Source organism: Vipera berus, assembly GCF_964194415.1.
Source record: "Vipera berus genome assembly, chromosome: 1".
Lineage (NCBI taxonomy): Eukaryota > Metazoa > Chordata > Lepidosauria > Squamata > Viperidae > Vipera > Vipera berus.
The window spans coordinates 176199933-176212397 of NC_138202.1; the positions used below are offsets into that span (position 1 = coordinate 176199933).

The window sequence follows — 12465 nt, forward strand, 5'->3', positions numbered from 1 at the left end:
AAAGCGCCCGAAGGCAGGACAAGAAGCAATGGATGGAAAGTCATGAAGGAGAGAAGCAACCTAGAACTAAAAAGAAACTTCCTGACAGTTAAAACAATTAATCAGTGGAACAACCTGCCTCTAGAAGCTGTGAATGCTCCAACACTGGAAGTTTTTAAGAAGAGACTGGACAGCCATTTGTCCGAAATGGTATAAGGTTTCCTACCTGAGCAGGGGGTTGGACTAGATGACCGCCAAGGTCCCTTCCAACTTTATTATTATTATTATTGTTATTCTATTCTATTCTATTCTAAAATGTGTATAGGATTGGGAAGGTAAAGCTGCAAACCTAAATCCTTGAGCTGGGAGATGTGTATGAGGCAATTTGCTCACATTTACACTGCATATTTGACCAAGATCCATGGAGCTAGTTCTTAATCAAGTCTATCTTTCAAGTAATTTCCACCTCCAGATCCCCAGCAGGTTTAAATTATGACAAACAGAAGTCTTCAATATTCTTTACTATAAGCAAAGGAAATTTTTTAGCAGAAATGAATTTTAATAGATCTTTCTAATTCAAGCTGCATTCCTCAAACCATTTCCTTAAATTTTTGGTGTCCTACTAAAGAAATTGAGACCAAGCCACAAACCAGTTTGGTTTGTGAATTTGGATTTAAATATTTCCTTCTGTATGGAAGGTACTTAATCAAATTCTCTACACATAATTGAGGAGGGAGGTTTTCATGATGAAACAACATGTACAGCACTGTCAACCTTATGAATTTTGCACCATTTCAAAAACGATAATATTCTCAAAAGTAAGCAACTGTGAATTTAAAGCACTGGACTGAGTCTTGTATCAAAAACATTTTAAAAGATAAGCCTCAAGTCTATTTCGTTTGTAACCTAAGTGGTTTCAGGTTTATCATTCACAATCCCTATTATTGTTTTTTTTTCCAAAGCATTTGCTATTATTTTGAAAGCCGTTTATGATGGAGGGGAGTCTTCTTCGGTAGTTGAGGTAGAAGAACTAAGAATAAAGACATTTTTTCAGGCCACCATGAATGGGAATTTCGGGCCTTCGAAAGGTTATTTCAGGAGGGGCGTAGCAGTTGTATATGCAGAAAATTCCTTTATAGAAAGAAGAGTTAATTTCGAGCACAGCCATATGCTATCCAGGCATCCAGATCCAGATATATCCTGGATTCTCTCGTTCTCATTCTCGCGGCGTTTTGTTTTTTTTAAAACCAGATTCCTTCTGATTTTTGCCTAGCACAAATTAACACGGTTCTCTCCCTCCACTCTCGGCGCGCGTACGCCTCCCTCTCTTCCATTCAAGAGTCTGAAAGTTTCTTTCAACTTTCCTGCAAGAAGAATCCACCATTACAGAATCCGGCCCCCCCGGTCCTCCCCTCCCCTTTGGAAGCTTTTATCTTTCTGACCAATCCTCAACAGAGGTACGGAAGCAACCGATTGCGCGATTGGTCGAATCTTGAGTTCTATGGCCCGCCCACTGTTTGGTTTGTGAATGGGGCGAAGGGGTGGAGTTTCGTGGAATACCAGACGTACACGAATATATATAATCAAAGTACAGAGACGTCTCTTTTTTTTCCCCTCGTTCTTTATTTTTTGGCTTTTAGGGTGGAGGTTGCTCGTTCCAACGGCAGCTGTTGCTGCTGGAGAGAGAGAGATTTTATTTCCACGCAGAAGGGCGCCGAAGGGATATCGGACTACCCGTGTTTCTGTTGAAAGGATTAGCACCCTTGCTGGTAAAGGAGACAGCGGAGCGATTGGATTTTATTTTTTATTTTTTTTTGGAACCAAAAGAAAAAAAAACCCACCCCCTAACTCCCCAGTTAAAGCACGGCTGAAACGGAGGCGGAACAGTAAGCCAAATTCTGGAATTTCCCAACTTGGAAGGGTCGAGCAGCCAGCTGGGAAGCGGAGCCGGTTAACGGCGGTCGAACTTGTGAACCAGCGTCCCACCCACCCACCCACTCGCCCCCCCTCCTCCGTGTCCCAAGATTGCTTCGTGGCCGAGCGAAGGCGAAACGCCGCGCTGCCAGGCGCCGTCAAAAGACGTCCTCTCTTCGGTGGAAGAGAAATCCATCGGAGTAGCCTTTTCGGCTTGCAACCCTAAGCAAAGAATTACCACCCAGCCCTTGGCGGGCGATCAAGCAGAGAGCCGGTTGGGCGAGCGATCCGCCTCTTTCACCTCCTCCACCCGAGAGCAAGACTGCTGGAGGAGCGAAGCCAGCCTTGTGCCGCCGCCGCCGCCGCGTAAGCCTTCTGGCCGCTAGCCTTCGCCGGGGTCCGGGCTGGGCGCCGCCGATGCTTCGAGAGCCCGGCGCCTCTGGGCTGTGAAGACCCCCTCCGCCGCTCGCTCCCGCCGGCCGCGCTCCTTGCTTTCCTCGCTGCCGCCTCGGATCATGGATCGAGGAGGGAGAGCGGCCAGGAGGGCCCCTGCTTCCTTGGGCCTGGCCGTCTTCCTGGGCGTCCTGGGCGGGATTCCCTGGGGTTCGGCTGCCCAACCTTCTTACCACGGGGAGAAAGGGATCTCTGTCCCGGACCACGGCTTCTGTCAGCCCATTTCCATCCCTCTCTGCACGGACATCGCCTACAACCAGACCATCCTGCCCAACCTCCTGGGCCACACCAACCAGGAGGACGCCGGGCTGGAAGTCCATCAGTTCTACCCGCTGGTGAAAGTGCAGTGCTCGCCGGAGCTGCGCTTCTTTCTCTGCTCCATGTACGCGCCCGTCTGCACCGTCTTGGAACAGGCCATCCCGCCCTGCCGATCCCTGTGCGAGCGGGCGCGCCAAGGCTGCGAGGCCCTGATGAACAAGTTTGGCTTCCAGTGGCCCGAGCGCCTCCGCTGCGAAAACTTCCCCGTCCACGGCGCAGGTGAGATCTGCGTGGGGCAGAATACTTCGGACGCTTCGGGAGCGGGCGGAGGGGGCCCCGGAAGTGCCACCGTCTATCCCACCCAGTATCTGCCCGATACCCCCTCTCACCCCCTGCGCCCCACCGGCTCTGGCTTCTCCTGCCCACGGCAGCTCAAAGTACCCCCCTACCTGGGCTACCGCTTTTTGGGTGAGAGGGACTGTGGTGCCCCTTGCGAACCAGAACTCCCCAATGGGCTGATGTACTTCAAGGAGGCGGAGGTTCGCTTTGCCCGTCTACTGGTAGGCATCTGGTCAGTCCTATGCTGTGCCTCCACCCTCTTCACTGTCCTGACCTACCTGGTGGACATGAGACGCTTCAGCTACCCTGAGCGACCCATCATCTTCCTCTCCGGCTGCTATTTCATGGTGGCAGTGGCCTATGTGGCTGGCTTCCTGCTGGAGGACAAAGTGGTCTGTGTGGAACGTTTTTCAGAAGACGGCTTCCGCACTGTGGTGCAGGGCACCAAGAAAGAAGGGTGCACCATCCTCTTCATGATCCTCTACTTCTTTGGCATGGCCAGTTCCATCTGGTGGGTGATCCTCTCCCTTACCTGGTTCCTTGCTGCTGGCATGAAGTGGGGCCACGAGGCCATTGAGGCCAATTCCCAGTACTTTCACCTGGCTGCCTGGGCCGTGCCTGCCATCAAAACCATCACCATCTTAGCCATGGGACAGGTGGATGGGGACGTGCTCAGTGGAGTCTGTTACGTGGGCATCTACAGTGTAGATGCACTGCGGGGTTTTGTCTTGGCCCCACTCTTTGTCTACCTCTTCATTGGCACCTCCTTCCTCCTGGCTGGCTTTGTGTCCCTCTTCCGTATACGGACCATCATGAAACATGATGGCACCAAAACTGAAAAGCTGGAGAAGCTCATGGTGAGGATTGGCATTTTTAGTGTCCTCTACACAGTGCCTGCCACCATTGTGTTGGCTTGCTACTTCTATGAGCAGGCCTTCCGGGACACATGGGAGAAAACCTGGCTTCTGCAGAGCTGCAAAAGCTATGCCATTGCTTGCCCCACCAACTTTGCCCCAATGAGTCCTGACTTCACTGTCTTTTTGATCAAGTATCTTATGACCATGATTGTGGGCATCACAACTGGCTTCTGGATTTGGACTGGCAAAACTCTCCAGTCTTGGAGGCGCTTTTACCACAGACTCAGCACAGGAAGCAAAGGGGAGACTGCTGTATGAGGAGGGTCTCTTCGCCTCTTCTCCCCTTGTATTGCAAGGAACAAGGGCTTGGACCATTGTTCCTTCAAACTACCTTTGCTTCTCACCAAGAGACCTTTCATCTCTAGACTGTGCTTCAGAGCAGTAAAAATCTTATCCTCTGAGAATTTGATTATTCCCCCATCCTGGCCTTCTCGCCTTATAAAATGGTTCTGCAGTATCTGTTCAGAGTATGCTGGCATAGTGCCAAGAATAGAAGTTTGGGACAAGGTGAAAGGGAAGCAAGCTATCTTTTTACCACGTGATAGGTTGCCAAGTCAGACCCCCTCCCCCAAATCAGAATCTTAGTTTAGTTTTTTCTAAAGCTATCCAGGAAGGCTCTGAGAAGGGAGAAAGTGTGTGTGTGTGCGCGCGTGCGCGTGCTCGTGCTCATGCATGCATGCATGTTCATTCCTTTTAAAAAAGGAAATTGCCAAATAAGTCTTAGTGGAGGTTCCTCCATATTGTAGCAGTGCAATCCACTGCAAGCCTACTTAGAAGTTAAATCTCCACCGGATTCAATGGGTCTTACTCCCAAGTAAAAGCATAATGCTATGCACACTTGCCTTGGGAGCAAGTGACCTCATAGTAGAGCTTAACTTCTGAATCAGCAGTGCCTGGGCTTGGCCAGGCTGTAGGGAAAATTCTGCATCCCGGTTTTCAAGTTTTCTTCCTGGCTGACTTGGGCTTTGGCAAAAGAGTCTTGCTGAGATTTGAGGGGGGAGCAAGCGGGGGGGGGGGGGGAGAGGAAAGAAATGGGTCTGACAAAGAAGTGACATGTTGATTTTTGATAGAATGGCTTTAACTCTCTTGTCTTTTGTTAGAGGAGACAAAAGAGAAACAAAAGTGGGTTTCTCTGCAGCAAAGCATAAGCAGGGGTTTGGTTTTTATGGGGAAACTAACAAAGAATTTGTTGAGGTTCAGCTAGAGCTTCGAGTCATACAGCTCTTTATTTTCTTTTATGAACACAAGGGAAAGACTTCTCAGGAAAGTCTCCTCTGTAACTGGAGAGAAGCTGAGGTTGCCTCTCTCCCTCCCTCCCTCCCTCCCTCTCTTTTTCAGAACAACTAACAAAACGGCCAATAATCAAACAAGCCTTTTAAAACCTATAAGGTTTTATATTCAACAAGGTTGCAGTTGGTTTCCCTGGCTGATCATCTGTGTCACCCTTTGATTTGTAAATGGGGCTGAGGGAAGGCCCTAGAATCTGAGGAGGAGGAGGAAAGATATTTTGCAGTCCTGGTATAATCAGGGAGGCACCTCGGTGCTCTCCTCAATATGCTCTTAAGATTCCCTTGGAACCAGTAGATTCTTAATTGTGGCCTTCATTGGGAACCAGTTTCTTGCAGATGTTTACGTGGACTTCAGGGAGTTTATTCATTATTGAAGGCATTTAGGAGTAGAGCCCTAATTCTACAACAAAAGGTTGCCTTGATTAAAGCTGAAGTCCAATGTTGATGTACCTAGGAAAAGACCCCCGTTCTATCCTGCATCCAGTTCAGATTCAAGGACTGAGACTCGCCACCCATTTAAGGCCCCTGGTGGCACACAATCACTCTGTTGAAAGTGCTACACAGTCTTAGGAACGTTTATGTAGAAAAAGTCCGGTGGAATTCAGTGGAATCTGCTTTCTGATAAGGGAGAGGCTTTTTCAGCTTAAGGAAATGCTGGAATTGATGTGTCTTGTTCGTAAACTCTGTTTTCTTTCGAGATTCCCTGCATTCCTTTCTTGAATGATCAGCCTATTACATACGTCTGAAGTTAAAAGTTTTACATCATTATATATAACATTTTGTCAAAGAGTCCACTGTTGGAAATAAATTGATTTCAGAAGCCTTTCTGAAATGCTGTATTTCTCAAGCTAGCTTTCTGGAAACGTAAGGGAGTCCTATTTAATTTTACCTGAAAGACTAATTGGAGAACTTGGGGCTTTAACAAGCCATTCTTGGAGTTCCCTTTCCTTCTCCAGAACGCACCGATATCTTTTTTAATGAATGGATACCTTTTCAAAATATTACCACTATTAAGAAATGTAGAATTGATAAAGGAAGGGGTAAAAGAATGTCAGGTATAGTACTGGGGAATAAACAGCAAGAAAAATGTTCCATTGATTAATTTGTAATATCTGATCTTCCTGGTTCTGATATTTTGGTTTGTTTGGGAATTTTTAAGATGAGCATAAGACAAGCCAGAAATGCATAATGTACATTTTGTAAATCTGACATTTTGTAAGAAAATATATATGTATTTATGTTTTTACTTAACTTTTTTGTTTTCAAAATTTCTGTGTAAGACGCATTTCTTGTATATGTACAAGATACAAAAATAAATGAATTTTTAATATAATTCATGAAAAGTGGTATTTGATATTTTCCCCTGCACTTCATTAAAAATGCGTTAAATCTTTATCACACTGAAGGGGAAAAAAATGTTGGTTAAAGAGCAATTCCTAGGCAAATTTTAAATATTTTTGAATGGGTCTTTTAAATGAATAGCTAAGATTGGGCAGTGCAACGTAGCTTGTTCAGACTTGGCTGCAAGTGTCTACTTGAAGGGATTCCAAATGATTTCCAAGAGGGCCTCCTGCTGGGATCCAGTATGGTTAGGTAGCCTTGTTCAATGGCATGGGATTCTGGGAATTTAACACACCTGGAAGATTCCAGATCTTAAACAGCTGGATTGCAATAAATTTGTCTTAGGCAATAGTTGTGACCACAGAGTAGAAATAATTCTTGTGAAATCAATAAGGATTGTCTTAAACTAATATTTTCTGGATTTCTAGTGGCTCTTCCAGTATTTATGTGGTATCTTTGCTCTCCTCACTAAGTAAAGTCCAAAGCCCTTTCTTAACCGGTCTCCAGTCCCCAAAGCAGCCAGCTGAATGCCTCTGAGAAGCCCACAGGCCAGTAAGCAGCACAAAAGCCTTTTCTTACTTGTGGTTTCTTCCCAGCAACTAACCGATAGTCAAAAAAGAATTCCATCTTCTCACATTAGGGATAATGTAGAGCCATTGTGATTAGTAGCCACTATTCCTAGCATTTCTGATCTCAGAAAACTCAAGATGTCCTATCTGAGTCCATCCGCCTCAAAACAGGCCAGGCCACAAAGTAGCAGACAGAAAGAAAGCTTCAAGTGTTGGAAGTAAGAAGGGCTTTAAGGCAAGCATCTCCCAAGGTGACCAGGATGGGAGAGGGAGCGCATATTCAGGATTTGGGAAGACCCAGGGCTTTCTTTAGGCTTTGCCTAGTTAAGCCTTCCTAACACCACGGATTAACTTAGAGTGCACATAAAAGTCTCCTACCCCTTCTAGGCAACCATCAGCTTTCAGGGAAGGTTGCTGATCTGAAAAAGGAAGCATCAGCTCATCTATCTTTCATCACTTCTTCCATGCTTCGCTCCCTTGTCTTTAAGGAGGTTACTGGTGAGTCAGAGCTTATTTTCCATTCTGAGGAGGAAGGCAGAAGAGTTGCTTCAGTATTTTAAAACAGGTAGGTGGCCCCTGCTGTTCAGAGAGGTTCTGCTTCAGCTTACAGTTGAGAAAACAAGACTTGACTTGGCCCCTGCAGAGGCCCCTCTGCCACTCTGTGTATGCGTGAAACACATAGCATGGTTTCCTCACTATTACTGGGATTTTCTTGACAATATTACACAATAAAACCATTGCACTTGTAATCAATCCAAGGGGCTTCACAGCTGGATGACGGATGGGCTTGCTATCCTCTTCGTGGTTATTCCTTATTTGTCCCAATAGAAAAGAAGATATGTAGCTCAGGGTCCAACTATGGAGTCCTTGGTGCTCTCTGAGCTTGGCTGTTTGCTTGCAAACATTTCATTAGCTGACTAGGTAATATCAGTGCTTGTGAACGTGGGCTTTGCTTCCTGTTTATTATATGCAGTAGCTTGCCGTACCAGTGTTGGGTTGTGTGATTTTCTCCTTGGGGAAAAAATGTCCCCAGGAGTCAGTGCTGACTTGAAGACACAAAACAAACAAAAACAGTTTAGGTACAATATGATTTGTCTTTATTTCTTGGAATTTTTATCCCACCTTTATTACTTTATAAATAACGCAAGGCAGTGGACATACATAATACTCCTTCTATTTTCCCATAACAACCCTGTGAGAAGGGTTGCCCTGAAAGACATCTTCTGCAGATCATCTGAGTTTTAATATACATGAAATATCTTACAACAGGCGTCCCCAACCCCTGGTCTGTGGACCAGTACCGGGCAGCGGCATGCCAGCAACCAGTCCACACAAACAAAGCCCCATCAACGGGATGCAGGCAGCACACAAAACCACGCACTCTCTGGTTCCTTTCTCCACGGAACCAGTCCCTGGTGCCCAAAAGGTTGGGGACCTCTGCCTTACAAAGCACATTATGGAAACAGTGACATGTTACTATGATGGCCATATAATAGCTACAATATCATGGTTGACAAACAAACTGGGATTGTTGGAGCATTTGACAAATGTACCATAACATAAGCTTGCATTAGATGAAATGGACTCAGGTCCATGAAGACTGGTGCAATCATAAATATGTCAGCCTTTTGCAATAAATCACAGTCTGGTAGCACTTTTCCCAACTAATGTTAATAAAAATCATGTTTAAGACATCTTCACAGTGTTTTGTGTCCCTTAGAATGTCTGAAGCACCCACATCTAGCAATAAACTTTGTGAGACTGATTTACTTCTCTCCACCCCCACCCCTACCCCCTTATATGATTTATATGGCTTTTACTGGGAGGAATGTAGAGGGCAGATGATGGCCTCATCCTGACAATGTGTGCTGTGGGTGGAGTTCATGCCCATAAGGTTTCCCTTCAGACAAGATTGTGAAACATTCCCAGCAACAGAATCAGCTTAAGAAACCACAGCTGGGTGAGGGAATACTTAGAGATACAAACTGGGGAGGGCGGGTTGTTGTTTTTTTTCCAAAGGGTCTGTAAATGTGGAAGAACATTGAATAAGAGGGTGGGGAAGAGAAGGAACAGCACAGAGGATCTTCAGAAAAAACAGACTTGCTCAATTTCACAGCAGGACAGTACTAATAGGAGGTAAGACTTCGACCCTGAGGATGCAGAGCCATTTTTTAAAATCTTCCTTTCCACAAGCACTTTGACAAGCACATTATGCTCTGAAGAAGTTCTAGCAGCTATTCTCAGTGGGAGAAGCAACTTTGCAGCAGTAGAATTCTATCAACTACTAATCAACGTCTCTCTTTGTATTGTGTTGAGAATAGGTTTAGGGAAATACAGGTAGTCCTTGACTTACAACAGTTCATTTAATGACAGTTCAAAGTTACAACAGCACTGAGAAAAGTGACTTATGACCGTTTTTCATACTTACGACCATTGCAGCATCCCCATGGTCACATGATCAAAATTCAGACGCTTGGCAATTGACTCATTTATGACGGTTGCAGTGTCCTGGGGTCATGTGATCACCTTTTGTGAACTTCTGACAAGCAAAGTCAAAGCCAGCCACTTTGGATCCAGATTTAATTACGGTATGCTTAGTGGGGATTCATTGACATCAATAGGATCTAAGCTATTCATAACAAAATGCAGCATCACAGTTTCAGTAGATCTCCTCTAAGTACAGTTCAACCCTGAACCACCCACCCCTTTGTCTCCAATAGCCAACACTTAGATCAGGCATTGGAAATCTACAGTTCATGGGCTGCACCACTGGAAAGCACACCCCCAAAAATATATCCAACGGTCTGTGTGAGAGACAGCATAAGGCTGCTTTTATGAGTGCTCACTGTCTCCTCAGGCAGCCATGTTGGCCACAGATTAACCAGCTGCTTCTGCACATACAGAGTAACATCCTCCATCCCGTGGTAATGAAAGTGAGTGATCCAGGAAACAAAAAAGGAAGAAAAAATGGCCGTGGTGGAAGCATGGTCCCTGGATCCTATGTGGGAGAAAGTTGTTACCCCCTGATTAGATTTAGGCACATTGTAGCTGGGTTCGTACATTCATAATGAAGTTTGGCTGATTTTGGCTTACAGTTTGTGTGAGCCCAGTCTTTATATAAACCATACTTTATTGTGAATCCAGCCACTGAGGGTTGTACAACAAACCATGGGTAAAACAGTTGTGGGCTTGGTGTTACAATCCAAAGCATTATATTGGTACATATACCGTAGATAGGACCTCTAGATTCAGCTGCTAATGAACTCTACTACAAACTCATAAGTTTGCTTTTTGAGAACAAAAAAGGTGAGTGCAAGCTAAGCCACCATTTTCAGTGTCTCTGCAGAGTTCAAAGATTTCTGTTTTGTTTAGAAAAGATTTACCATGAGAGTGCAGACTTAACATGTATTTTTGCTCTGAAGTTACAGAATATTTAGATCTGCTCAAATGAGGTCAGAAAACTTGAAGCTTGTGACACAAGACAATAATGAAATTAAATATAGTAAAGCTGTCCATAGGAAAAAAATGGCATATTTTTTGAAGTTTATGCCACCCACACTTCTTCAGACTTCTTATTCTTGGTATTTTATTCTTTTCTTTTTTTATACACATCAAAGTGTATTCTTGCCAAAAATCATATTTTTGTTCTTAATAAAGAGTCTGTACTGGAGACAGTCAAATTGAATAGCTTCCCAAATATTTATCTAAACTATGAACCAGTTCGGGTGTCTTCCATGGCCTAGATCCAAGAATATCTTGCACACACACACCCCCAATCTATATAACTAGCATTTCCCAACATTCCAACATAGGTAAAAATCAACACTTTATAACAAAGGCAAAGAATTAAAATCCCCCTTAATCACTGCAATTGGCTGCCAATTAAACACTGGAGCTAACTAGGCATTGTCTACATCTTGTTATGTTTTAAGAGAAATGTATAAGCATACAGCTTGCCTTACATCATTTTCCCATTTTCACAAAAAATAAACTCCTTGGGGAAAAAGAAGGCAGTAAGGTGTGAGCATGTGTGTGAGAGTGTAAAATACTACTTTTAAAAGGAAAAATATGTGTATGCATGCAAGCACACCAGAAGTTCAAAGCCAGCTTTGATTTTCTGAAGTAACCGTCAGAACTCATGAAGACAGAATCTTTTAATGTAATCTATGATGAAAAGGGATTTTTTTTAAGTTTAATTTTTGTAAAGCCTTGGTAAGGCTATATTCATTTCTCTTAAAAGAGCCAGAAATTTTAACTAGCATTTCCTGCCCTTGTTTATGAACAGCATTCCACTGGCATTGGCAGCCAGAAAGACTAATGTCATCCGACACCCTTGAACAGGAACCTAGAACTGCTTGGAAGGGAGCAGGGTTATGTGGGTGGATGGAAAAACTATTTGGGGCCTAATTGTTGCTCAGCATGCTTTTTCTCTTGTTAAGCTCAATGTATGCTTTAGTATTTGTAAATCTTCCTCCATAATCTGAATGTTTTTAGAGGTAACAAGAAGTATAGACATTGACAACATTAAGGTAGCCACCCAGAGTAATGAGATCGGCAGCAAATAAATTTAATAATAAATAAATAGGGTAAGGAACCACAGAATCCAAACTTTTCATGTACCATGCATACATTTCAGGAATAGGCAAGCTTGAATAAACATAAATTCTTGTCCTCCAAAGACCTTGCTACAGTTGCCAGGTCTGCCTTTTGGAGCCAATGGGTGTTGGGATCATTTATAAAAGTATGCCATTTACCTTTGGTGATCCTTGAACCTTAAGCGGCAAATAAAGCAGTCTAACTTATCTGCCCAGCCAGCTACTTGGGCCACTGTGATATAGTTATAACCAGGGCTTTTTTTCTCATAGAACGCTCAGAATGGAGTTCCGGCACATTTTTTGGATGGAACCTTGTAGGGTAGGCAAGGCGGGTTGTATGACATGTGTGAGTTCCGGCACCTTTTTCTTTTACAAAAAAAGCACTGGTTATAACTCAGTCAGCTCCTGATGCAAATCCAACAGCTATAGGAAGGGAGACAAGAAACACATCTGAAGATGAAATTTAAAATCTAAACAAGAAATGGGAAATCAGGGTATCAACCTAACACGCTGGACACATTTACAATTGCAAACTAGATGTGATAAAGATGTTAAAATGTATGGATTTTATAAGGAATAACCTGTGTTTGATAAGACATTGTTGACTTAGGATGAAAAAATAATTAAGAAAATGTATAATTTTTTATTAACTTTAGAAATGGAAAGTGAACAAGTCAAAGAAACAATGATAAGATGGGCGAGAAATTTTGGTTATAATATAGAATTAGAAAAATGGCAAAATTTATGGGAAAGAAACTATAAATTGACAATGTCAACTTCCTATAAAGAAAACTTATATAGAATGTTTTAT

At 43.8% G+C, this 12465-nt stretch overlaps 1 protein-coding gene across 1 annotated transcript; it reads left to right on the plus strand.

The window, feature by feature from the left end:
- Nucleotides 1-1526: 1526 nt before the first annotated feature.
- Nucleotides 1527-6428, plus strand: FZD7 (frizzled class receptor 7). Its single transcript, XM_081317872.1, has one exon. It carries the CDS (start codon nucleotides 2409-2411, stop codon nucleotides 4116-4118), a length of 1710 nt encoding a protein of 569 aa, XP_081173998.1. The 5' UTR covers nucleotides 1527-2408; the 3' UTR covers nucleotides 4119-6428.
- Nucleotides 6429-12465: the final 6037 nt, after the last annotated feature.

Bases quoted from the DNA above. Each gene is read 5' to 3' on its own strand.
- FZD7 (XM_081317872.1), top strand. From the start codon at position 2,409: ATGGATCGAGGAGGGAGAGCGGCCAGGAGGGCCCCTGCTTCCTTGGGC.